Genomic DNA, 27151 nt, shown 5'->3' with positions numbered 1-27151 from the left:
GGCAACTCAAGATATCACAAACTTGCAGGTGAAAAAAATCTATTTCGGGAAAGAAGAGTACAATATTACCCTTCGGATTAGAATGCAAAAGCAGGCCACGTGAGTAAGTTTGATTTAACAGTTTACGTATCTCCCCTCCGGTGGATTGGAAAAAAAAATGGACAAGCCAGCTAATCATAAACGAAGCTGGCCTTTAGAAAAACACGTGGCATGGACGAATAAACCGAAGCAGAGATGATCGAGTGAGTCGGTAACCAAACCATAAGCTTTGCAGCATGATCATAAAACCGTGCAAAGAAGCATCAGCGTGATTGGATTTTATGTAATTCCCTATTTTTAATGCCACTTTTCTACTGGACAATTAATAATCAATGAATTAACTGCAATTCGAGCTTTTCGCTGAACATTTTATATATTGGTGCAGAATAAAAAAAAATGAAGTTGTTTACTACCAAAAATAAATAAAGAAGACGAGGAAAGTTTTTTACTTCTCTTAAGAAAAATAGGGTGTTTTCCCTTTCTAACATGGTTCGATTTTTTTTTACAAGCTAAGCACCGGCTAACAAAACTGTGAAAAATAGTAAGGTCCGGTAAAAATTGCAAGTGACAACTATGGTTTTTTTAAAAGTAACAGTTGAGAAGTGCGCTATTTTAAATAAAAATTTAAAATAGATTAATCATCTAGTAATAGGTACCCAAAACTTGAGATTAAAGAGTTTGCTCTCATGCGGTCTCAAGTGCGAGTCATGTGATCACTAATATGATAGTCACCGGAGACTTACATGGCTATTAAATTTGAGATTTGTTGGATTAGTCGAGGTACGCGCAAGCTGACCTGGATACTCATGTTAATTAAAAAAAATAGATTGGCCTAAATTTTAAAGAAAAGATATAAAAGGAAAAGAAAATAAAATTAAAAAAAATAAATGAAATCTTGGAGGTGTTGTTTAAGGACAGCACATCTGATATTATCAAAAAAAAATTAATAACATGAATATTCCGAGAATATAACGAGAAATTATTAATAATAACCAGAGTGGATCACGTATGCCTTGCCACTCAAAAATCACTTTTTTTTTTATGTTATTTGATTCATTTCCTCAAATTGATTATCACCATAAAATAACAGGTATTATTTGTCAGGAGCCAAAACGAAGAAGAAGGAATAACATGGAAAGACCAGATCTAGATAATGGATTGTTACTCTCATGACCATTACTCAGACGCACCCCTGCACTAGTAATATATAGTTTCTTAATCGATTGAGATGGCATTTTGGGATTGATAGAATTTTCCCCATCTATTCATATTCAGATCATGTACAATAAATAAACTAGCCTCTCTTATCGTGCTTCATCGCGATACTGGATTATTTTTTATGTAAAAAATAATATCAGGGTTTTGAAATAAAGTAAAAAAATATATAAAAAATTAATCATGAAAAACCTGTAACTATGTTAATTAGAATTGTACAACTCGAAATATCCCATCAAACCTATACTCAAATCATATGACTGAAATAACTTAATAAAAAAAAACTAAAGAGAATTGTAAAGTTTTTTTTTTTAAAAAAAATTGTGTTTACTTTTCAAATTGATGACCCGGAGCACCCAACCTAAAAAAACCATAAAATCTAATTCTTAATCAATCATATATTGAATGATGAAATTGAAAAAAAATATATAAAAAAAAAATTTAAAACATAAAATTAAAAGAATGAGGATTAAAATTAAAATATAAAATAAATTTTATATTTAATTTAAGGGTGAAATCGGAAAAAAAAACCAATTTAGTAAATGAATAAAAAAAATTAAAAAAATGGGGCTCGAAATTGACATAAAAATAAAAATAATATTGTAATAAATGAGTGAAATTTAAAAGAATAATAACTTTTACAAAAAGTCCTATATAAAAAAATTAGAAATCAAAACAATAAGAACCAGATTATAAAATATAATATTATTAATTTGAATTGAAGAGTAAAATTAAAATCTAATAAAACTGTTACAAAAAAACCAAGGTAAAAATAAATAAAAATCAAAAGGATTATGACCAAATTTGAGAATGTAATATTTGATAAATTAGGGTTTAAAAATAAATAAAACTTTTACATAAAGATCATGACAAAAAATAAAAAATCAAAATAATAGGGTATGAAGTTTAAACACTAACAATTAAAAGGGTCAAGCTATAATTTTTAGGGTATAAGAGAGAGAATAAAAAAAACCCACTGATAATAGATAAGACCGTCATTAGAGACATGCATTGCATCAACAAAAAGAGGAAACAAAGCTTCTAAAAACAGGACATAATTATATTTTTGAATGCTAGGAGGCATTACATGCACCTTGCATGTTTTTTTTTTTTTAGTTAAATACAAAAAAGTTTTGAACTCATTTTCTATATATATATATATACAAACATTGTGAAAAATATCTCCTGATTTCATACTTAATTTTTTTTTATTTTAAAAGAATTTTTGTTGTTAAACTGTGCGTTTTAATTGTTTATTATTTTTTATATATAGTCAAATACTAAATTGCCCTCCAAATTGTAATAACAAAAAAATAATTGTGAAAATATAAAAATATCTTTTAATATCATATTTATTTTTGCTTCAAAAGTATCATGATCACTTTACCATGCAATTAAGATAGAAAAATATCTATTTATTTTCGATCAATTTAAAAATAATAAATAAGTCATGTGAAAAAGGTTTGAATGCCCTTAAAAGCCTTGCAAAGGTTTTTTTTTGAGTAAAGTGGCAAAAATAACATTTTAATAAACATTATCAACATATATAAAGCTACAATAATTTTTTAAGGAAAATTAGGTTTTGATAATTAGAAAACGAATTCTGCATTTTCATTGGGAGATGATCGAGGAGCGTTTTCAAAAAATTAAATACCTTCTTTAATTATTCTTATTTTTCCCGTTTTAGTTAGAATTTTTATTTTTTTTATTTTTATTTTTTCATTTAATATTATTAGGTTTTTCTAGCTTCACTATTTAAATTAATTTTTTATATATGTTTTCTTTAATTATTCTTATTTTTTCCGTTCTAGTTAGAATTTTTATTTTTTTCATTTAATATTATTAGGTTTTTCTAGCTTCACTATTTAAATTTTTTTTTTTTTATATATATATATATATATATAAATTTGATGAATAAAAATTGAATATTTTAGAAGTCTCTATGATTATATTGTTCTTGGTTTTTTACATTCTTGACTTGTAACAAACCCATTATTATTTGCTCTTGACTGGATCACTAAATCAATATACTACGAACAAAACCGAGTAAAAATCATAATTATTAAATTTTACCTGTTCAGTTGGACTGACCTGCAAAACTTGGAGCTGAAGCATGATCCAGGTTGAGTTTTTAGTTGAACCCGATTAACTTTACTTGTAACAGTTAACTTAATTAAGTTAGTATCTTGAAAATAATAATAATATTATTTTAACAATAATGATAAATCAGAATAAATCAGAATTACTTTAATAACTCGTAAATTGATCTAATAACTTAGTATTTTGAATTGAGCACTCAATATTTTTCGGTTCTCGTTTGTTTTAACGCTTTAAAAGCACTTTTTTTAAAAATAATATTTTTTTATTTGGTTCAAATTAATATTTTTTTGATATTTTCAGTTTATTTTGATATGCTGATGTCAAAAATAATTTTTATAAAGTAAAATATTTTTATTTTAATATATTTTCAAATAAAAAATATTTTAAAAAATAATAATTATCAAATATACAAACACACTTACGGCAACCATGATAAAAACAGAACATAAACTTTTACTGTATGCAATAAGTAAACAAACATTAAAAACCGTCGTTAATTGTCTTCTAATACAATATGGTTATTTCTGTTAATTTTTATTTTTTGCCCTCCAGAATTCTTTACCTGACTGCTAACTACCGCGTGCAAAGTTCCAAAGGCTTTGTCATCCTTGTCCCCAGTGGACAAGTCAAGTAAAAAATATTGAACCTTTTGGCCCGCAGCAGCACCTTCCTTCGATGGCAATTTTTTTCTTTTCATTTCAATTTCTTCCTTCTAATATTCTTTTAAATCCATGTAAACTCAATCATCTCCTTTTAAGTCCCTTCCCTCTCAAGGCTTTCTCAAGTCTCCACAACCCTTTTAAATTCTTCTGTGTACATACATAACCTGGTAGACCCTTCACAAGTTGGAAGCAGAAGCAACAAAAACTCAGAAAAGAAGAGATGGGTTTTGCAAAAGAAGAGAAATCAAGAAGAGTTGTGAGAGGAGTAAAGACTCTGTTCTTCTTGATCACCATGTTGATATCTTTCCTCCTTTTCTCTGCTCCTATTCTTCTTGTTATAGCTGATACTCTCCTTCCCTTTTCTCTCCTCTCCGCCTCGCTTTCTCCTTCTTCTTTATCATCAGAAACTCTCTCTTCCCTTTTCAATAACTATGATTTTCGTTACTCCCTCGTTGACATACCTCTCATATCCATTATAAGATCAGCTGTCATCATTTGTAAGTATCATTAACCAATCAATTTTATTCTTTGTTCTATAAATCTTTCCTGTTTTTATGGGAAAATTAGTAATTTTTTTTACTGTTGTTATAGGTGTTTATAGTTTGTGTGATGGACCAAGGCTTTCAAGAGGACCATACTTGGGAATTACAACGATGTGTTCTGTGTCATCACTAATTTACGTTTCGTTTAAGGCACCACGTGTGTTCAGAGTTTCAAGTATGGATCGAGGAGAGCATGTTATAGCCATGGAAATCGCCTTGTTTATCTGCTCTCTGCTTTTAGCGATCGGTCATATTGCTGTGGCGTATAGAACAAGTTGCAGAGAAAGAAGAAAGCTTTTGGTGTACAAAATTGACATTGAAGCTGTAAGTCTTCACCTCCCTTCTTTGTCTCTCTCACTGGATCATGACGATGTTGATGATGCTCATATTGCAAAATTATAAATGTAAGCGTAATAGCCAGGCTACTCCAGCTGTTAATTAAATGGAAGTATTAAAAGATTACAAAAACGAATTATGCTTACAACTGTACATAACGTAGGACGATCAGAGTCGTGGGTTGTCGCATCAACGATCAGAGTCGTGGGTTGTCGCATCGCACTTTCTCTGTGATTTAATAAACTTGGTCAATTTGCCAGCACCTAATTCATCTGTAGAAGGGTCGAGTATTTCATCTTCTGAAAGGTCAAAAAAATTATTTGAATTGGTCCTTCTTACCGGTGCGGGGGGTGGGGGGGGAGGTCGTAGGCTAATTTTAGACATAAACAGAGGAGAAATAACATGCTTAACTATTAAGGTTATTATCAATATGGAAAGGAACTTATTTTGTTCATTCTGAGAAAATCACCTGACGCGGCGGCTGTGAGAGATAGCGAGTGGTCGTTAATTTGAAAAGCTCTCTAGCATAAGCTAACCGTCTCTTCGTTGACTAATTCTGCCATGATTTGGTCAATAGATTCATTGGATCCCTCTCGAAAACCCTTTCCCGAGGCCCCCATGTGCATTAGAGCCGACTAGTGTAAGTGAGTTAAAAATGACATGGGGAAAAGCACGAGCAAATCTAAATGAATTTTCAGGTAGCATGTGATCATAATGTTGATATCTTTTTTATATGTTTTAATGTGTTCTCGAGCCATGTTCTTCACTTGGATGTTGGATCCACCCTCCATATTCCTGGTCAAAAAACAAACACTGCACCTCGTATCAAGAGAAACTGGTCATGCAGCCGCCCTTGGAGATGGAGAATTTTTTTTTGACTATATATGATTTTTTTTCTCGAATCTACAATGGTGCCCACATTTGTTAAATCAGGATATGAAACCACTTTACTCCATTGATAGGTGTTCGTTCCCTTTCTCTTTAGAAATTGTATTCATCACCGAAATTCACCCCCTCATACGAATCTTATTATCTCATACGAATTATCAATTTCCGATTCAGTACGAATCTTCTTAGCCCATACAAATTCATCCCTTTATATTCAGTATAATCTTTCAAAAATAATAACGTGGCAAGTTCTGTTCCTTCATAGGCTGCTTCTCGGCAGGTCAATATTTTTTTCCCTAGTATAAAAAAGTAGATCTAAGGCCCCGTTTTTTAATTATTACTTGAGTCTCAAACTATTTCAAGTTGTTGTAATTTCAGTCATTTGAACTGCAAGGCTTGACAATATTGACAAGAACACAGCTTAGGCAAATAAAAGCCAGCAGCATCCAATGTTTGGCGTCAAGATACGCTCAAGCCACACGCCCTAATCCAAGTTCCCCGCGTAGCCAAACAGCCAAAGACCACAAAAATTAGCACAATTTTTTCTATGTTGAATGAATAAAAATGCTTTGACAAAAAAGTAGTAGCTGGTGCTGGATTAAAATGGTTCTAAATGTGGTTTGTGCCATGCATGTGCTGCAGGTTTCAGCTTGCAAGAACGTGGTGTTTCCTAGGTATCATAAGATTTTGCTGGAAGAAAGAGTGAAGTGACGAACACTAACATTTGAAAGCAAGATACTTTTGTTCTCTTTGGCTAACCAAACTCTTCAGCGTCAGGTTGCAGGTAATATTTAAATTCTCCTTTTGTCTGCTTTTTAACCGATTTCCATCATCACCAATATAAGCACCAAACTTTGACTTCTTTTCCTTGATCAATTCGTCGAACTCGAGCAACTAACTCAGTCTCTGGCCTTTTGTGGACAGGTTTATTCGAGAAAACCTGCAACTTGGAGATCATTGAAGAAACAAAACTAACATGGCGGCTAGGATTAGTAAACAACCATTTAGATATGCTATAGATCACTGTATATGTCATGGGTTCAACGTATATACTACTGGTTTTGAATCACCATAGAGGTTACGTGACCAGAGAATAGACCTACCACGTCTTATTATTTTCATGTAACAAATGTGCAGTTTTTGGTATAACAAGGGAAAGGTGAAGGGATTTAGCTAGAAGAGATTTGTTGGAGGTGTTGTAGTAGTTGTTTTTTAAAGTGTTTTTTATTTGGAAATGTATTAAAAAAATATATTTTTTAATTTTTAAAAATTTATTTTTAATATTAATACATGAAAATGATCAGAAAATATAAAAAAAATACACCTCAAAGCCATCATTGTTTAATCAAATCACATGGAAACATAAAAAACAATATGCTACAAATCATCATGCAAAGGAGATACCTCCTTCTTAAGACCCATTTTTTTTTATTTATCTGAGATGAGATATCATTTGGAAATACAAATGATGTATCGTATTTCAGTTCACACTTGAATGAACATCACAGTTAATTTTGATTTTCCGGTTAGAGCTGCCATCTATAATAAAGAGCTCATTTCAGCTGAGTTTTCATTGGTTTTTTTAAATGGTGTTTGAAAATATAGTTTTAAAGTGTTTTTTGTTTGGAAATATATTAAAATAATATATATTTTTTATTTTTTAAAATTTATTTTTAACATTAATATATTAAAATAATTTGAAAATATATAAAAAATAATTTTAAATAAAAAAAATTAATTTCTTTTAAAAACTTGAAATGTAAAAACACCAGGCTCTTTCTTACTATATGTACCGGACCACATTTCTGAGCTAGGCCCATCTCTTATGTTTAGAATGCTACAGTCTCCGACTCTTCGCCGGGGAAATTTAAACTAAACTTAAAAAAAAATAAAAATAAAAATAAAAGTCTCTTCCTGCATGAAGCGGCATCGTTTGACGTTTTATCTTCCCAAACTAGATAGAGACAGGGTTGATTCCTCCCGCTCCGAATATCATCCTCCTCAGTCCTCACCAGCAAAGCAAGGGGACGTGAAAACAAGCAAACCAAAATGAGATTCAACTTCGACTTAACAGAATCAAACCCAAACTCTTCTTCTCGAAAATCCCTAACTCCCAAAGAAGATATCCAATGGGTTCCACTCCAAAACCACCCACTCTTCGCTTCTTCCGACGAAGACACCGCACCTCGATCACCATCTAATCTACTAGCTTGGGACTGCGCTTCTAGATTTTACTATTGGGATTCAAACCTCCGTTGCCTCCATCGAATTTCTATTCGGCTCGGAGATCCCGAACCTTCCTCTGTCCTTGCTGCCTCTCTTTCTAAGGTAATTACACTTCAATAGTTAGCTTAATTTTAACTGCGATAGCTTATCAAATCTCAAAAGTCCCTGATTACTTTTTCCTTGCACAATTAGGTACTGCAAACTGATGCGGAGATTAATTTTGAGGTTAATAAAATTTCTATAAATAGAAATGGCTCTGCGATGGTTCTCTCCGGCACCAATGGTTTATGTGTTATGTATCTCTATGGACGCTCTTTTGGTAAAGATAACGCCATTGTTTGCAGGTAGATTTTCTGATTTATTTATTTTTAATTAGATTAATTTCAGGTTGTTTTGTTAATGACTATAATTTTGTTGCTGCGCAGGACCGTGTCCATTGGTTCACAAATTTATTTTAATGAGAGCAATGTAATACGGACGCGAAGAGTTTCGTGGCATCCTTACAGTGATGCGCATTTAGGAATTCTTTCTTCTGATTCAGTTTTCCGGTACATGAATTTCTGTTTGGAATTGTATAACGTTGATTGTTTCATTCTAGGATTAAAGTATTATTTGTGAAAGTGTAAACACGTGCTGAATTTCATGGTTAGGTTAAACTATTTTCGATTGATGTAGTAGTATGGAAATTATTGCCAATCATGCTTGCTGTTATGTTTGACTAGAACTTTGTTGTGTTGTTTTTAACTTCTTTCATTTTTTTGGCCAGATTGTTTGACTTGTCTTCAGATGTCCTGAAGCCAGAGCAGGAATATTATCTACAGCCTGTTGAACCAGGTAGATCCAGGAATGCTGCATCAATCTGTCCTGTTGATTTTTCTTTTGGGGGCGATCACTTGTGGGACAGATTTAGTGTAAGTTCAGTTTCGGGTTTGGTGTTTAATGCATGTGCCTAATTATAATATCGGCTGCAGTCTTAATGCTTTTCTATGATGCTTTCAACTTGATATGTTTTGATTGCACTGGTAAATAGCGACTTTTGTGTGGTATCGTCATCTTTCACGGTGCTGCATGTTTTTCATGTCTAGGTTTGAAGACTTGTATTTTATGCCATGTAGTAGTTTCATCTTTTGTTCATTCCTCGTTTTTTTTCCCATCCTGCAGGTTTTCCTATTATTTAGTGATGGTTCAGTTTACATTCTTTGCCCAATTGTTCCATTTGGAAGGTATATTTTGTCCGATATCTTATAACTAGCTTGTAGCTTTCTTTGGATTTCATGATAGATGGGCACTGTATTCTCGACATTTTACAAAATCATGATACTCGAAAAGTTGGACCACAAGTATTTATGTTACCATCTTGATGCTTTCTTATGCTTGCATTCCTTGATCAATGGTTTTGAATTTTTTTTTCTTTCTTTTCTTATTTGTACTTTTGCTATTATATGGACATGGCATCAATAAATTGTCTATTATACATCAAAGTGCATATACCAAACTTCTCCCTTATGTCCTAGATGATTTTTGAATTTGATGTTTGCTAAAATTAAGTGCTTTATTTTGGAGCAGTGTCCACAAATGGGAATCTGTGTTGGAGATATATAGTGATGCTGAAACATTTGGACTGAAATCAGCAAATCCAGTTGCTGTAAATAACTCAAATCGGGCAATCTCTTGGTTGGAAGCAACATTTCCCGAGTTAGCCCATGAATCAAAGGAGGGGGGGTTATCAACACTAAAAGCTCATCCTTATGCTGTATTTGATGCATCACTTTGTTTGCAGGTAATATTCATTCTATTTCTTACATTTCACATCTCATGCTCAGAACATCTGAAGTACTCTTGCAAACTATTGAGACGAGTAAGGGTAAGATTATTTGGGTTGAACTTGCTTCTTCCAGACAGCCAACTAACAGGCAAAGTTATAAAAATGACCGGGAAGTTTTCTGAGTTGCTAGTGTTTCCCCAGAATGCTTTCTCAATTAATGTTAAACATCCAGACACTATTTTTTTCTTTTCATGTGAGAATTCATCTCTGTATATGGCTACTTCGAGGAGTATTTTGATTGGTTCTGGTTGGACATGTTATGATTTTTCTGTGAAGATGTTGCTCAGATCTTGCAGTGTTATCTTAACATCTTTGAGAATCTAACAAGTTTGTTTTGATGTTCCAGGGCCCTCTACGCAAAGTACATCATGGTGGGGAAGATGAAGACCCAGCAGTCAGTGTTGCAGAATGCGAAGGTCGTGCAATCAGTTTTCTCTATGATTTAGCCAGCAAAGACTCAATTCTGGTGACTGCCTGGAGTGGTGGGCAGATGCAAATAGACGCCCTAGCTGATGAAATCCAGCCAGTCTGGATGGTTGGTAGCCCACCTCGTCTTCGTGTTAATTCCCAAGACCATATTATCGGTCTTGCAATGCTTTGTGAGTCTATCTCAGGTGAGCTTCCTGTTGTGAAGCTTGATCAACCACATGATAATACTGTCTGGTTAGGTCATCCACCACCTTTGTTGAGACTTGCAATTGTGGATTTGGCCTTACCAAGGAAAACAGAAAGTGGGTCATATATTTCAATGTTTGTTGACCCCGTTATGCCTGAAAGAATATATTCTGTTCATGATGGAGGGATAGACTCAATTGTTCTGCATTTTCTTCCATTTACTAGTCAGTCTGGTGGCAAGGATGAGATGGTCCGGACCCCCTCTGTGCATCCTGTCCTTAGCACATGCCAGGTGGAGAACTCCACACCTTCTCCTCTTTGTGGCTTTATAGCATTGTCAGATTCATTTGGGTACTCGTGGATTGCAGTGATTACTTCCAATCAAGAATGTGTTGTGCTAGAAATGAGAACATTAAATTTATTGTTACCTGTACATGTTGACATGGAGAAGAAATCTGAAACTGTGGAAGAATGGACAAATAGAAATCCTCCAGACATCATAAGCAAAGAACTACTTATTGGTCCTAAGGTGGTTCTTGTTCCTCAGGGTTCACCAAATCTTCGATCTGTTGCTGCTGATTCTATTGAAGGCCGGTCAACTCTTCACCAGTACCTAAACCTTTTCCATGAAAACTATGTCGAGTATGCACATAAGGTGAGAATCCCCCACGGAATATACTGGCTGCTGCTGCCTTTCACTCATTTTGGTCACTTTTGTTGCTGCCTCTTCTCACTAGACTCCCTGCTCATTCTAGTTTGTAAAATGGAATTTATTTTCACGTATAACCATCAATTCTGAACCACTAGGCAAGTTATAGTTGAATAAGATGAGTGCATAGTTAAGGCTTGTTTGCCAACCAAAAAGTATTAGGAGTTGACCCATAGGTGAACGGTAGAATTTTGTTTCAGAAGGAAAACTACTTTTAGGATATCCTTATGATTTTGCGTTCTGAATTGCTGTCGATGAGGACCACGGGCACTGGAGATCTGGCGATGCTCTCTGCTGGCATGTTATGGAGGTTTATCATTTAAGTTTCAGGAGTGCAATTGTTATTATAATGATTATTTTTTAGGCATTTGGCTATTAAGATAGACTTTTCAGTTTGCTTATATTTGAAATACTTAGAGGTAGATTGGCTAGACATTTAAGTTTTATTAAGATACTACTGTCAGATCAGCACTGGGTTTTTAATCAGTTGTACGGAGATGCTATCCTTCATGACTGTAGGTCTACTTTGAACTGGAGCATCATGGCCCCCGGTTGAAGAGAATCATTGATGATCAGCATGCTCGATTAGGTGAAGCACAGGAGAAACTTTCAAAAGTGAGGAGGAAGCAGTCAGGATTGGAGGACAGGATTAATAATGCAATGCACCAACACAATCTTCTGGAACAGCGCTTGCATTGCTTGAAGAACTTGCCTGGGGCTCATAAGAAGCCTTTGTCTAAAGCAGAACGTGAATTTAAGTCTGAGCTTGGTAATCAATTTTATGCTCGCAGCAACTATTTTAATAAAACTATGCAAATTTCTGAGAGACATTTCTTATTTTGGCCCATCCATTACCGTTTCATGTGCAGAACTTTGATTTCCTTTCTGTGGTCATATCCTTTTCTTTTACCTTTATCACACAACAGTACTTGTAGTATTTTGAAGTCAATTCACTTTTGTCTTTTGGTGGTTGTAACGAGTGTGGCCATCACCTTACAAACTTTTCTGTATTGTTTAATTATTTTGCAGACCATTTTACAGGAGTTGGATTGGATGCTTTGCGTACTTCCATTGATACCTTAAGAGCAAGGCTGAGAAGGTTCACCCAATCTTCGAAAGGTGATGTAGCAAATCAGCAAATGAAAATAGGGGGGAGGAATTATGCTCTAGATGCCCAAATATTGCAGCTGAAATCCTCAATTGCGAAACTCTCGCTTCTCAATAGTGAGAATACAAAGAAAGTTAAGCTTGTTGAATCCGTGTTAAAAAATCAGGAAAGCAGTAGATGATGGGTTTCTCAGCCTCAAATATGAAGCCCACCTAAAGTTGGTGATCTTTTTCAGCACCCCCACCCTTAGTGGCCAATGCTTTGGTCAAGAACTTTTGCATTCTGCAGTAAAGCACATTCAGGTCAGAGCCTCATTTGTATTATCAATGTTTACTTCTTCACATGGCTGATCGTGATAAGTGTTTAGGATATCCATACGATTGGAGCTATGATGCATGTCGGAAAAGTAATTTCAACTTGACTTGTTTTCTGTTTTTGAGAAGAATCATCACATCTTGATTTTAGTGATGTTTCATGACAATTATACCATTTGCACGTCACTTTAGGATGTCTGCATGGCCAGTTCTTTCTACCGTAGTTGTTAAGCTTATAAGACACAACAATCAGTAAATGTCCATCAAAGTTCTGTATTCTGGTGGTTATGATTAGAGACTGATCAAACTGACGTGTGGATGGCAATGCAGAGGGAACTTTGTACCTGTGTCTTTGAATTTAAATTTTGCGTATCTGTTATGCTAAAAATCATGGGATTTTCAAGATGGGCGCCGCATATTCAGCCTAAAGCAATCGTATTGTTTGCTTCTTGTCCTCGAATAAAATTAGACGCCCATAGCATTTTTTCGGCCGTCCGGTGAAGAAATGATTGAGTTCATGATCTGGGTCCAACATAAAGAGAAATCAGGACTCGAGGGGCTCGAGGAGAAGATGCTGCACCTACAAAACGCATAAATTGCTCGATCATAATATTTAGTAGGCTTTTAGTTTATTTTGTACTGTGACCGAATCCATGACGAGCAAATTCAAATACTGTCTATATGGTTGAATAATCCAGTTCCTATTTTTATTTATTTTACTCTTAGGCTCCAGGTGAAGGTGGAGTCTATATTTTTGTGGGCAAAGTTGTATCTACTATCTAATGATTACAACTTTTGGCTAGACCAGCTGCAAAATTAGTAATTGCAGCAGGTAAGTTACATTTTTGGGGCTGAAGCATGGAGGGAGAGGTTTGCATGTGATGTGATGATTCAGGTCCCACCTGCCCAGAGAGCCGATAACCCAATCTTTCATGAGAAGAGAGAACGATGGTTGCCGGCTTCCACTTAGCACTTACGGGATATGCCCTCCGGAGGAGGTGCTAGTCGCACTCTCACGCTATAATTGCACCTCCACTCACTCATTTTTTCTTGATTGACAGCTATACCCTCTCTAGTCTCTACTCTCTTTTCCCTCTAAAACCCACACCACCACCAAACCCTAAAAAAAGGCCCGAGTCCGATGGTATCTTGAGCTGCAACTTGCAAGCATTGCTAACCAGTGAACAGTAGCATTGAAATGTAGATCACATGGCATCTAGCTTTAAAATCGCGCACCAGACGTCTTAACTCTTTTTAGCTTTTTAAGATTTTAGATTCATCACAACGTCAGTCCAGAAGAAAGAAACGGCCGATTCTAGAGCATGATGCTTCTTTATTAAATTGGAAAAACAAGCTCACTCTGACGCCACTTTGAATATTTCCAGGGAAAGATCGCCTTAGTTAATATAGTAGATTTAAACACTAGCTGGTTGCTGCATACAACGAAGAAAATTATTTATTACTGACAGACTGACAGTATATAGTGGGGGTTACGGCTTGGGGTGGGTGGCGTGAGTAGAATGTTTTTATTCAAGGGTATAGTCGTCAATTTGCACGGGAGGAGAGGCGGTACTGTAGGAGTTGAGTAATCGTCTCTAGCCCAAGACCTCTACTGATGGTATCCATTATAGCGGAACTCAAAATAAGCTTCTATCTTGTTACTTGAGCTTTTATTGGATCCATCATTAAAAGGACTCCAGCTCTTCTACATCACTTCTCTTTCGCTCTAATACTTTTACATGGCTTAGACACGATTTCGACGCTGCACATTGATGGGATATCGCTTTTGTGTCCGCGTAGTTGGAAAGAAAACCAGCTTGTCTTGTTCAGCTGGGGTCCAACTGTTGGAAAATACAAGTTCACAGACAAAAGTTAGCACTACAGATTATATCTATAGGCTTACATGCACGGGGAAGATGGAAAAAGATTGCAGGAGATACCTGAAACGGGTGACCAGGTGGTGAAGGAAAACAGAGAGTTCTACTCTAGCAAGTTCATATCCTGGGCATAACCGTTGCCCTCCTCCAAAAGGAGTGAACACATTTGCTGGGCATGTTGCCCCCGAGTCGTCCTGCTCATGAATATTTATTTTTTGAAAACACTCGCTCGTCACTTGTTGAAGTAATCAAAAAGAGAAAATACATGAGCCAGCAAAGAGATTTACCTGCCATCTCCACGGATTGAAAGTTCGAGCATCTTTGAAGTATTCATGGTCTAAATGTACACCACGAAAGGATGCAAAAACCTTCCATCCTTTAGGAATTGTATAACCTGTATAGATTAAGGATAAATATATTGTTAGCTGGTAAAATATACTATAAAGATAAATATGCCACGAACAATCTTCCCACCTTTAACATTTATATCTGTCATTGTTCGTCTAAATATCCCACCTATTATGTTTGCTATTCTCAAAGTCTCATTAACAACCTGAAAAAAATATAGCATAAACGCAAAAAAATAGAGTTAAGCAAGGCTAAATCAAGATCAAGTTCCTACAGTCCTGTTAATGAGTCTAATTAGTCATGTAAATGTATCTTACACACTGAGTGAAGGTCATTGACTTGTAATCACTCCACTCAAGAGCTCCCTCCTCGCCCTTCTTTCCTCTAATCTGTTCATGCTCCTCCTGCCAGTTCAAATACAATAATAATAATGAAATAAAGAATTATTTAAGCGTGGCCCGCGGGCTTTTGTGGGCATCTTAAGCTACGGGCAAGTCTTATCCAAACTACTCAAAAAGTATTTTCTAAGCCCAATTTGATAACTGGTGACAATGACCATGCGGTTCCCTCACGGACCCACGCCACACTGATTCAAATGCATCCCAGCGGCTGTGATTTAACCATCACACCGCAGCCACAAAGGAACAAAGCAATCCTAGGAATATACAAAAAGGGTCAGATTCACACGCTTGCAAGACTAGGGGTAAAAAACTTCATTACATCGGTCACCGCCGTTGGATGATCTTCTTCATCGAAATCAGAGACGAGTGTTTCCGATGATCCCAATACGACTCGCCGGGGTACAGGGGCATATTTAGCTACCGGAAAAAAAAACCCACCCAGAAGAGAATCATTTGATGAAGGGTGTTTTAGACTTATAGGTCATTTAGGGAAAGACAAATTGGTCAAAAGAACAGGGAATTCAGGGTAGCAGTCAGGTTTTTAGAAGGTATCATTTTGTCCGCTTCGACGAATTTTGGGTTCTACTTTGACCTTTACGACGTTCATGTACTTTTGCATCTACTTTTGACCGACATCATAGAAACCTAATACAGTCACTTTACTGTGGAAAAAAATGGTCGACATCATAGAAACCTAATACAGTCACTTTACTGTGGAAAAAAATGGTGGTACACATTTGATATATATATTTTAAATTAGTACTTTTGTAATTTTTTTTAATAAAATAACATTTTTCAGAAAAAATGAGAGAAATTACACAGTAGTGAATGGAGACAGAAGACACTCAAACTTATCGCCATTAAAAAATGGAGCATTTCATGGAAATTATAAAATAGACTCAATTATTACAACAAGAAAAAATAGAAAAAAAAAACATCTGGGAGGCGCACTTAAATTTCAATTATATCATTACTGATTCTATCAGACGAACCCAACAACAAAAAATTACCAATAATGACTACAACTACAGTGTGTTATACTCGTCATTTAAAGATGAAGGTGGTGGCTCACTTGTTTTTCAAGATAAGTATGGCGGCACATTATAATTACTGTTGATGATGTAGTCGTTGAATTTATTGATAATTTTATAATTAGAGTTTTGATATATCTCAAAATCCTCGTTCTTTTTCCTGTGTGAACAACATTTCCACTGCTTATTTACTACCCATATAATCATTATTATTTCGAAGGGTTGTTACAATGCTAATATTGCTCATATATTAATTCCTATAATACTATTATATTATATTTTAATGCCAATACTCTGTATCATTTTATTCAAAAATGATCGATGTTCTCTTATTCATCGCATTGAAGCAATGGAATTACTCTCTGACTTCCCCGATCTCTTAAAAAAGACAACATGCACGATGAATTACATTTACCACCCCCTAGAAGAGGAGACCTTTTGTATGAACTCGCGTGGCAAAGGTTTTTGGTCCTATTACATACAGTTTTCGCATAGATCACGTGCGAGAGAAGGAAACAAACAACCCGTTTCATCTTTTTTGTTCTCTCTTTATCCTACCACTCAATGTGAACGGTTGAGAATTGACATGATGTAAGGAGAAAAAAAGAAAAGAAGAAGGTTTCTATGGAGGCCAACAAGATGATTATAGGAATCTGGGTCCACTAGAAAAATGGTACTTCACTTTTTTGCCTTCCAACCTCCCAGAACCCCCCCAAAGAGAGGAAAATAGGTTTAAGCTTAGGTAGGATTAATGACAAGGGGGAAAAAATAATGGAAGACGTGATTCAACAATACTTACCTTGATCTGAGCCAGAGCCAGAGGTGTCTCGGTGAGGAACTTAACAGCAAGAGTCATGCTTGTAGATGTAGTTTCATAGCCTGCAACAAGCAGAGCCACCAAGAAATCTACTATCTCCTCGTCCGAGAAGCCTCCATGATCATCTGAAGCTAAAAGAGCTCCAAGCATGTCTTTCTTTTTCTCTCCTGACTCACTCTCTATCCTCCTTTGCTTCACTACCAAACTCAAAGCCTCTGCCACCTTAGTCCTAGCCTACAAAGTTTCAACAGATAAGTACGTCAGGATTAATATGTAACATCAGTGAGAACCTTTTTTTTCATGAATAAAAAGAAAAGGCGAACCTTGATCCGTTCCTTTCAAAAATCCAAGGGCAGAAAAAAAGATCAATACAAATTTAGGGGAAAAAAACGAACAATGATCTTGGTTACTTTACATTCGTCCTAAGCCATTTTTTTAAAAAAAAGAATTTGACATTTTCCATTGATTATACAAATGTGATTAAAATGGAAAAAAGTGTGGAGGGGTAAAAAAAAGCAGGAGAATATTTACTTTGATAGCTCTGCGGTATGTGGGGGAAAGGATGGGTAGAGGCACGCTGAAAAAGCCTTCAATAACAAGCACGTACTCTCTTCTCAGACTCTCGGTCCATTCACATGGATCAAAGCTCATTAGCTGCTTCATTGTCAACTCAAATGTAGTCTGCAAAGAACATATGCCCAAGACAATAAAAAGAGACAAACGGATCAAAGAGAAGAAGGAAAATATTAGACGGCGTGGCCCAGATAAAATTAGTATAGTGCTTGCTAATTAATTAATGGTGTGCAATTAGTTAGATGGAACCTTCTAACTGCAGAAAAACCAAGTATATAACAGCAAAAATAAATTAATAATAGCAAGAAGCATGATTAATTAAGGGAATAAAAGTAATTCGTGCGTATGTGAGTGTGACTTTTACTACTAGTCTGGTTTGATTTTGTATGCTAAGCTGCTAACATGCTTGGAATGTTTGTCACCCACCAGTTTAATTCCCTGTAACGTGAATCACAAGACAGACCCATAATAACAATATCATTCAAGTAAACTGGAACGACCCAAAACCGAGTCAACTCAGTGGCATCATCAGGAACAGGCGTCCTGAGTTTCTTAATTAGAAGGAAGATAAAATAACAGAAGCTACCTTCTTGGCCTCCTCCATGAGAAGAACCCGGTCGGACCAAGAATCTAAATTGAGACGGATCAACCGGTCTATATCGACCAAGAGATGGTCTCTGATGATTGAAGAGTTAGCGAAACTCATGGTTAAGGAATGCATTTTTTTGTGAAGATTACCCGTCATTAGCAACAAAGAATGTTTTCCCAGCAGGTTGCTTATCGAACCGGGGTAACTACACTCAAACAGCTTCCCTTCATTTTGCAAAATGAACCTGTTCGTTTCCGGGTCAACAGAAAAAACGGTCGGTTCACCAAAAATATGGGTTTTAAACAACGAACCGAACCGGTTCACCCGCTCATCTATAAACGGTTCAGGGTTCTCAGTCTTGTATGCAGATATCAGCTGTAGAGTCTCTCCAACAAAGGGCAGACCCAAACTCCCCGGCGGCAGCCGGAGCCTCCGGAACCGGGAACTCCTGTGAACGATAAAGACTATCGCTGGGAGAACAATAAAGAGAACAAGACAAACAGAAACCGCCATGAGATATTGAGCTTTGTGATAGATATCTTAGTGCTGTAACATCTAGTGGTATTGTTTACTCACACGAGTAGCTGGTCGTATGTGTATATGTATATGACGAGGGTTAATTTCAGAGAGAGAGGAGAAGATAGTTTAGAGCATTAATGGAAGGAAAAGAGAGCACCCGAGGGGAGGGCATCTGATAAGAATTAAGAGGCCTGTGGAAATGAAATAAATGGTGGATATTTCCGTATCTGACAGCTTTTATTCTCTCTTTCCTTTCAAGTAGGATTTAGAGAAGAGGCATCATTTTTTCTTTTTCTATCTGTCTGTCTGTCACCAAAACAAATCCTAAGTAAAAATGAAAACTTTCTTTCTTTTGCGTCTGCTGAGATTAGGTTGAGCTCTGCTACGAGCGCTGTGTCTTTTGGAAGAGGGAAAGGTAGGGGATAAGAAAATGGAGAGGGATTCCAAGATATTTTGAAACAGACAGAAACACATATAAGAAGGAGCCCAGTATGGCTTTACATAGAAGTATAATACATGAAATATAAACTCAACAACTTTATTTATATTAGTTTTTGATCTTCCTCCGTCAATAATTATTGAGTTATTTTAAAAAATAATTAAACTAAAAAAATAAGATTATTAATCACAAATATTTAATTTTCTCAAAACTAAATAAAAACAGGAGAATATTTTTCTAAACTAAATAAAAACAACAATAACTAAGAAAATCAATTTTTTCTAACTCAAATTTAAATTATTTTAATATTAATTTTACAAATATTCAATGATCAAATATCTCAAACTCTCTTTACGGTTTTTTCATTAAAAAAATTATATCCACCATCAACTACATGATCAGCGTCCCTAATCATAAAACCAATCTTAGAAATCTGCTTTGACAACTTTTATTTGGAATTCTCCTCAAGAAAAGTAATTTTCCCTCAGAATTCTCCAGCATCGTATTTTCTCTTGTTCTTGAAAATAATGGAAAAGAAAGAGTACTCGGGAATGGAGATGGAATTATTTCGGGCCCACACTGACCAAATTGTCCAGTTTTTGAAAGGAAATTGTGGAAAGTTGATGTACTTGTAATTTTAACCCAATAAAAGAACCTCGTTATTAAGAAAATTAAAGACGTCTAACAGGATCCTCTATCGTGAGAAAAAACCGTAGTTCTTACCATTGACTTGAATGACAGAGAAAAAACGTATTTTTTTTTTATTTTGAATGATTGAGAAAATTTTTTATTGATTTTTATGGGTTTTTTTATGGGGTAACCTGTTTTAATAATCTAAGTTACGAAGATTTTACTTTTTTTTTTCTATGTTTTTTTTTTAAAAAAATAATTCTTGAACGTTAGATTATTTGACCTTTAACTTCATGATTCTTGCCCCTTTTTTTTCCATGATAATTTCAATCTCATATCTTGGATCGATGGTCAATAAAGTTAACTCTAATTGATATTTTTTTTCAATTTTTTTGCAATTAATTTTTTTAGTTTAGCCTTTCACCATTTAGAGTGTGTTTAAGAGTATGGTTGCGGTTGCTTTTCAAAGTTTTGTTTACTCAGAAATGCATTCAAATAATTATTTTTTTATTTTTTAAAAATTATTTTTGATATCAATGTATCAGAACGATCCAAAAACAATATTAATTTTAAGGAAAAAAATCATTTTTTTAGAAACATGGGTTGAACTGTGTTCCTAAACGGTCCCTTACTTTGCTTGAGATGATCTCCATTGTTTTTCTTGTATTTTTCTGTATAGGGTTGTACCAATCTCACAAACGGGTCGTAAATTTAACATACTAACTAAAGTTATGTTTTTCCCTCCTGTTTTAAAAATATATTTTTTTTAAATTTGTTTTTTAATATTTGATTTGCTCGTAATTAAGTTTCAGATATTTTTTTTATGAGATTATTTTGTTTTTTCTTATATATATATATATATATATATTATTTTTTTTTAATATCAAATAAGATGGTTGAGATTTTTTTAGTAGTATTTAAAGAATATATTTTTATAACATTAATAAACACTATTTTTTTAATGTTATTAATGTTTTTATAATTATATAATTAAATTAACCAAATTAATTTCACGTAAATCAATGAGTCTGTCTTCTGTCACGTTAAAAAGAACTGACGGGGTCTCCGTCGCAGGACGAGCCACCCAGCACTCAAAGTTTGTGGTTAACGAGGATGATTAACACCTCTCTCTAAACACAACCTTTTAAAGGTTGTCGAGGGTTGAGGTATTATTAACTTTGCAAGACAAGTTTTCTGTTAGGTTTTGGACCGTCTAATATCTAGGTCATAGTAGATAGATTAGAGATGGAAACCCTGCAAGACAATTAGTGTACATGTTAATTTAGTTGCAGAAAAAATATACAGAGTCGGGCCGAGGAAAGAAATTGACGATGCTTACCAGGGGATCCAACGCTATTGGTGGAGAGTGAATTTGACCTTGACTAAGATCATCTCATCCAACATCGAGCGGGTGGATGTGGCCTCTCCTTCTTTAGTCATTAGAGATAAGGGTGGCATTAGAGGTAACACAAGTTCATTCACATATCATTTTCCAAGTAAAAATAATAATAGAGAAACGTCTAATCAGATGATGGTTATATCACAAAAATAATATGAATTATATTTTAAAAATTTTATCTACAACTTAAACCATTAAATTAAAATAATTTTTATTATTATAATATTAAAACTTTAATAATTAAATAGTCACTAATTTAAATTTTACCATTAAAAAATAATAATAGAAAAACATATAATCAGATGATGGTTATATCACAAAAGTTATATGAATTATATTTTGAAAATTTTATCTAACTTAAGCCATTAAATTAAAATAAATTTTTTTATTATAATATCAAAATTTTAATAATTAAATGGTCACGAATTTGATTTTCACCATTTTTATTTATGTGATAAAAATTAAATATAAAATATTTTTTTTGAAAAAGTATCTCTTTTTTTTGTTCTTCTTATTTTCATCCCTGCATCTTCCGTGAGATTCAGATTTTATTAATTTTTCCATCTTGTTCCACTCTTAGTTTTATTTCTTCTTTATTTTTTTTCAACCCGACATCTTCAAATCCCAGATTTAAAAGTTCAATTTTCATTATCAGAACTCATCCACAGTAACAAGCAATCATTAAGCATTTCACAGTGCAGACTTATCTGCTAGAAAACTAGGAAGAAAAAAGTTGAATGACTACTTAGGATGGCAATATTTATTATTAATTTCTTGTTGTTCCGATTTCCAATCAATCAATGTCCTGATTAATTTATTTTATTTATAGATTTCCTTACATGGGATGAATTGAACACAAAACTAAGACCAGCAAAGATCGTATACATCTAACCTTAACCTTATCAATGCAATCCCTACGGTAGTTGTTTGCTCCTGCAACCGTCACTTCTATATATTTGTTTTTCCTTTGCTCGCATAAAGTACTTAACATCCCTCATTTTTCCCTTAATTTTTTTTCAAAGAGGTTTCAGTGGAGAGAGGGACAGCAACATCCATACCTTCCCAAGTTCCTTTTCCGTTCTGCAACAAGCATTTTCCTCTAAGCACGTGGACTATTGGTTCAGTCCCACTTAAATATAGAATATATATATATATATATTTTAATTCAAACATGATAATTAAATATTGTATTTAAAGGAGAGAATGTTTTTTTTTTTAATGTTATCTAAGATATGAATATTATTATATTTAACTTGAAATTTATCTGAATCTAACTTGAAATATATATATTTTTATATAAATATATCAGTAGAACATTTAGATTTTTCTTTAATAATATATATATATATATATATGCTTCAATACACACACACACACACATATATATATACCCTTAATTAAACAAACAACAAGAGAGATTTTCGTCTTGAACGAAAATTCACTTAAAAAAAATTCCCAAATATAGTATGATTCAAATTGACAAAAACAAAAACAGTCCAGATTGATTTTTTTTTTAATATGCATCTTTGTTTTGGATCTGCCACTATATATTATTTAAATTCGATATCATGGAGCCATGCATATTTCGATTTGTGAAATTTTCAATAAAGGTACATGGTGTTTAATTTATAAGGTTCAGAGCCGATAAAATGTCACTGTAATTAAGGCGCTGCCCACTTCTTCCACTCGATTCAGTCCGTTGGCTACCTCTAATTGTTCTTTGATACCCCAAAAACCACCGAAGCCCTTCCTTTTTTATGCCATTATTAAGTGAAATGATCATCAGGAAAGAAACTAATTAAGATCATGCCGCATCATCCATTTAGCCAAGATGGGTGTGAGCTCCCACAAATGAAGCTTCTAAGAAGATAATGCAATGCAAGCTTATCCATCAGACACGTGGCTAAAAATAATGACGAGTATGATGCAATTATAGGGTTTGATTTTTTAAATATGAGGTTATGATACCATGTTCATCCACATGGTCCCCATAAGGGGCATCAAAGCTTTCCACCCACTAGACAACCCATAAAATAATGCCGATATAGCAAGTACCCACATCAAGTTTTTATTCAGTTCAATTTGAAGTTACCGAGGAGAGAATCCTATCGTGTGATCGATTGTGCCTCCTCTCGTTGCCTTTGTGTCAGTTAAGCATTCTCTTAATTCCCACAATTAATTGACATTAAATCAAACATTCTCTCTAAATGGATCAAACCTTGTCACCATCCCATTAACGCAAAAGGGATTCGATGGCTCAGGTATTTACTAGTAGGTTCATAGGTAGGTTAGCTGTTTGGAGACATATGAGGACCCTGATTTGTGGGATCTGGACAGAATTTGGATTTGTGTTAAGGTCATGGAATTTGATTAAGATGTTTATCCAGTATCATGCATTGTTGAGTTATCCAGCACCATCTTCGAGTTGCAACTCGAAAATAATTATCAACTGGCGTGTTACTTGGTTTGCTCCTCAGATCACATACCTGTTACTAATTATCAATTGGTGTTCCATGAAATTGATTATTTGCTTGAAATTCCAAGAGAAGATACGAGGCAATTTTTCCTTTGTTTATCCAGTAGATGTTCCAACTAAAATTAGTTTTCAATTAATTGTTTGATTAGATTCTTTCACATACACATGTGCTTATCATTAGAAAATATACAATACAAATTCGTAACCGATTTGAAAAGACACCAATTTGATGATGACTGGGTTAGGAATTGGAGTGCATGATAAATCAATAATTAATGTCGCCCCACGTTTGATGTGACCATGTCTATGTGCATAGAAGATGAACAAGTGGGGATGTACACTCGTTTTTTCCTGCTAAGAGTATAGTTGATACGTTCTAATTCCCAGAAGAAAAGACAGCAGATCGCCAGAGGCAGACGTGTCCACAGAAGGGTGGGGATAATTATTAGCCCTTCGTAATGGCCCAAATCATACACAACTTGGTTTCTCGGCAGAGATCGTCACCGTATCAACCAGATTTTTCAGTGACCAAAGGGGAGATGCATGAGCAACACCAATAATTATAACTATCTGCTAGCTAGCTGGTCCGTCTATATCAAAACTTATTGCAGTATCTGTAGCGAGTCCAAGTTGGTACAATCCGTGCATGCTCTCAGCTCTCCGATGCGTCAATTAAATCCTTTTATATGATAATTGAAAGGCATTATTGTCAAAGAAAAAGGCGTGGGCGAGATCGAATATTTCTAGATCTCTAAGAGTGCAGGATTTGCTCAATTAATTACTCTCCATGCAGAGCACCATCGATTAGCTTTCGCGTGTGCTATGCACTCCCCTGCCGACATTTTATTTGTTAAAAAAGTTAAGATGCACGCTCTTTATTTATAATCATCGTTAGTTTCAAATCGATTTGTAACTTGATTAAAATTAAATGTTTTTTATACGATCTCTTTAATACCGTATCCATCATATAAATTTAGTATTTTAAGAAAAATAAATTGTCAGTGTTGATTTAAGAATTTGAACACTAAAATTATTAGAACAACAAATCTTCTTAACCATGTATATTAATATTTGGATTGCATATGATGTATATATCAATCATTAATTAATGCATTCCATCAAGCTTACGATAAAACAATGTATTACTTGATCAAGCGTAAGGATGAATTAATGTAAACCACGTATATGATTAAGCAATCAATGAACGTCCACTACTTTTTTTTGCTCTGAGATGCATATTTTGTTTATATAATGGTTTACAATGTCATCACATATCGATTCGAATAATTCAACCTGAGATTTTAAGTTCTAGCCTTGACTTTGATTTGTTATAACATGTTTATATATATACGATTAGTCTCGTTCATGAAAATTAATATCCTGAACTCTGATTTTATGATGATATTATGAAAATATCCTTCCAAATTTGTTCACATATAATAACATAATATGTATTTTTAACGGATTTTTGATCGATACGAGTTCATATCACAGTACCGTGTCACTGTCTTAAAGCAAAAGGTTTTTTTTTTTTTTTTTAAATAAACATACCGAGCTTTGCAATATCCATTCATGGTTTGATGGGTTGAAGCTTCCCCGAGCAGAACTTGTTTCTCCGTGGAAGAAAAGTACTTAAAGGAAAGACTACGTGCGAAAAGAGGAAAGTTTCACTGCCTTCTTCCTAATGCTACACAACATGTGTTTTCTTAATCGAACAGTGAGGCACTAATTAATTAATGCAGACGAGGATCGATAGAGCTAACCAATTAATCCTTAGTCTAGTAACAGTAAGCTTCATACCAAATGCAAAGACTCTACGAATTCAAGTTATTTCTATCGAGAATTAATGGAGTATAAAATACCCACCAGACCACAACAAGGTTATCAATTACCATAGTTTATCAACTTTATGGTGCTGGTTCGATCGACATCCATAGTAGCAAAACCACTCTTTTATTTTGCCAGCTAATAATACTCGTCGTGGCTCTAGCATTCTATCCATGTCAGGAGAGAAAGAAAAACTTATTCCATAAATTAAAATGCATTATATATAGGTATATTCGATTGTCGTAATAATCACCCTTAATTGGATCTCATGCATCGCTCAACAAAAATGCATTTCTAACCATCCAACAGTCATTAAACACGAGGTACTGTACTAGCTTGCATGGATACAATAGTTTAACAATATGCAAACCCATTTCTCCAACTATTAAAATCATTGGACCACAATGTCCACGGCATCATATGTTAAAATCACGTGGCGATAAATAAACTGCTGCACCTAGCTATATGATATGAGAAAAAGGACCACGCGATCTTAAGAAATCTTGAAACCTATTTAATTCTTCTGCGAAGGGGACCAATCTATTGATTCACTTCGGTTGATTCCAAGCTCACAATTCAAAATCAATGTTTTTCTCTTCAAGTGTGTCATGTTCGCTGTGATAATTTATTCAATGAAGGCATCTGCTTTTCTTTTTGGTGAAATAAGAAAATCAATAAAAATATTGATCCCTGATAACAAAATAACAGGGATAATGGAAATATAGATTATTTCATGTATAAAGTAACAAGTATCACGTGAATTTATTTTGCAAGATCCATCCAGACTAATTTACAATCTTGTTTTTCCTAATCTCCAAAGAGAATATGCTCTTCGAGACTAAGATATAAGTGTATTTGAGAGAGTATGGTTGCAGTTGTTTTTCAAAGTATTTTTTTTACTCGGAAATGCATTAAAATAATATTTTTTTATTTTTTAAAAATTGTTTTTGACATTCTCATATCAAAATAATCTGAAAATATAAAAAAATATTAATTTGAAGTAAAAAAAAAAAAAAACATTTAAATTTTTTTTAAAACATAAAAACAAACATTATAGATTTATAGAATGTTTTTATCTTTTGTTGTTCGTTAAACACTGGAACCACCTCTTATGATGCTCTGTGAATAAATATATTACAGGTTTATGATTTTATCATCTTATCCAATATCGATGACACCTTTCAATAAAAGCTGCGTTTCTTGAAAGAGTACCTACCAACATAGATAGCTTCAGTGAACTTCGATTTGACAATACAAAATTTGGTTTTGTTTTTCTAATTTCGTGTTCAATCACTGCCCCTGCCGCTGCACGATACATGGATCCGGTACATAACACGTCCATTGACAACCGTGGAGTATTGACTTTCATCAAGCAGGCTCCATGCCTTTAAAGAGCATTAATTTCTTGAGCAGGACATGCTTTTTGAAAAAAGTATACTGCTACCCTTTTAATCACCAATGCCGGTGTGGTTAATAAAAATACTGAACTGTGCAAAAAGTTCTTGCAGGTTTTCGAGCAACCTAACAAAAGATAATATGTATGGTCAATCTTATCCGATAAGTAACACGTGTATCCTGTATACAACGGTCAATCAATATGAGGAGACAAATCTGCCCCTCCATCGAGTAATTAATTGTTTGATACA

The 27151-nt window shown here is 34.3% G+C and overlaps 3 protein-coding genes across 6 annotated transcripts; 2 read left to right on the top strand and 1 right to left on the bottom strand.

Annotated features, from left to right (window-relative positions):
* Positions 1-4023: 4023 nt before the first annotated feature.
* Positions 4024-7052, top strand: LOC7488019 (uncharacterized). Its single transcript, XM_002312121.4, has 4 exons — positions 4024-4513; positions 4608-4882; positions 6425-6566; positions 6707-7052. The coding sequence occupies exons 1-3, from the start codon at positions 4237-4239 to the stop codon at positions 6491-6493; spliced, it is 621 nt and encodes a 206-aa protein (XP_002312157.3). The 5' UTR covers positions 4024-4236; the 3' UTR covers positions 6494-6566; positions 6707-7052.
* Positions 7053-7615: 563 nt separating this feature from the next.
* On the top strand, positions 7616-13293 carry LOC7494488 (nuclear pore complex protein NUP88). 4 transcript variants are annotated; one of them, XM_024606455.2, is made up of 10 exons: positions 7616-8110; positions 8201-8352; positions 8434-8556; positions 8775-8919; positions 9170-9231; positions 9575-9788; positions 10180-10740; positions 10996-11103; positions 11677-11926; positions 12187-13293. In XM_024606455.2, the coding sequence occupies exons 1-10, from the start codon at positions 7832-7834 to the stop codon at positions 12444-12446; spliced, it is 2154 nt and encodes a 717-aa protein (XP_024462223.1). In that variant the 5' UTR covers positions 7616-7831; the 3' UTR covers positions 12447-13293. The 4 variants fall into 4 exon arrangements, 3 of the variants coding, with proteins under 3 accessions (XP_024462223.1, XP_024462222.1, XP_024462224.1); XR_002983195.2 differs by having other exon boundaries at positions 7618-8110; positions 10180-11103; positions 12187-12567; positions 12910-13293; XM_024606456.2 differs by having other exon boundaries at positions 7619-8110; positions 10180-10447; positions 10817-11103.
* Positions 13294-13957: 664 nt separating this feature from the next.
* LOC7494485 (cytochrome P450 90A1) lies at positions 13958-19245 on the bottom strand. The gene is made up of 8 exons (XM_002311178.4): positions 18213-19245; positions 17585-17734; positions 17036-17287; positions 15122-15208; positions 14931-15009; positions 14744-14850; positions 14520-14650; positions 13958-14420 (listed from the first exon to the last, which is right to left on the bottom strand). Exons 1-8 carry the CDS (start codon positions 18726-18728, stop codon positions 14324-14326), a joined length of 1419 nt encoding a protein of 472 aa, XP_002311214.1. The 5' UTR covers positions 18729-19245; the 3' UTR covers positions 13958-14323.
* Between the last annotated feature and the right edge of the window lie 7906 nt (positions 19246-27151).

Source organism: Populus trichocarpa, chromosome 8 (genome assembly GCF_000002775.5).
Source record: "Populus trichocarpa isolate Nisqually-1 chromosome 8, P.trichocarpa_v4.1, whole genome shotgun sequence".
Taxonomy (NCBI): domain Eukaryota; kingdom Viridiplantae; phylum Streptophyta; class Magnoliopsida; order Malpighiales; family Salicaceae; genus Populus; species Populus trichocarpa.
The sequence above is the reverse complement of the archived record's forward strand: the minus strand, read 5'-3'. Positions and strand labels throughout refer to the sequence as shown.

Bases quoted from the DNA above. Each gene is read 5' to 3' on its own strand.
- LOC7488019 (XM_002312121.4), top strand. From the start codon at position 4,237: ATGGGTTTTGCAAAAGAAGAGAAATCAAGAAGAGTTGTGAGAGGAGTA. The intron at 4,514-4,607 runs GTAAGTATCATT...CTGTTGTTATAG, and splicing joins AAGATCAGCTGTCATCATTT to GTGTTTATAGTTTGTGTGAT. The intron at 4,883-6,424 runs GTAAGTCTTCAC...CATGTGCTGCAG, and splicing joins ACAAAATTGACATTGAAGCT to GTTTCAGCTTGCAAGAACGT.
- LOC7494488 (XM_024606454.2), top strand. From the start codon at position 7,832: ATGAGATTCAACTTCGACTTAACAGAATCAAACCCAAACTCTTCTTCT. The intron at 8,920-9,169 runs GTAAGTTCAGTT...CCCATCCTGCAG, and splicing joins ACTTGTGGGACAGATTTAGT to GTTTTCCTATTATTTAGTGA. The intron at 11,104-11,676 runs GTGAGAATCCCC...TCATGACTGTAG, and splicing joins ATGTCGAGTATGCACATAAG to GTCTACTTTGAACTGGAGCA.
- LOC7494485 (XM_002311178.4), bottom strand. From the start codon at position 18,728: ATGGCGGTTTCTGTTTGTCTTGTTCTCTTTATTGTTCTCCCAGCGATA. The intron at 17,288-17,584 runs GTAAATATTCTC...GAAACTTTGTAG, and splicing joins CATACCGCAGAGCTATCAAA to GCTAGGACTAAGGTGGCAGA. The intron at 14,651-14,743 runs GTAAATCTCTTT...ATTCATGAGCAG, and splicing joins TCAATCCGTGGAGATGGCAG to GACGACTCGGGGGCAACATG.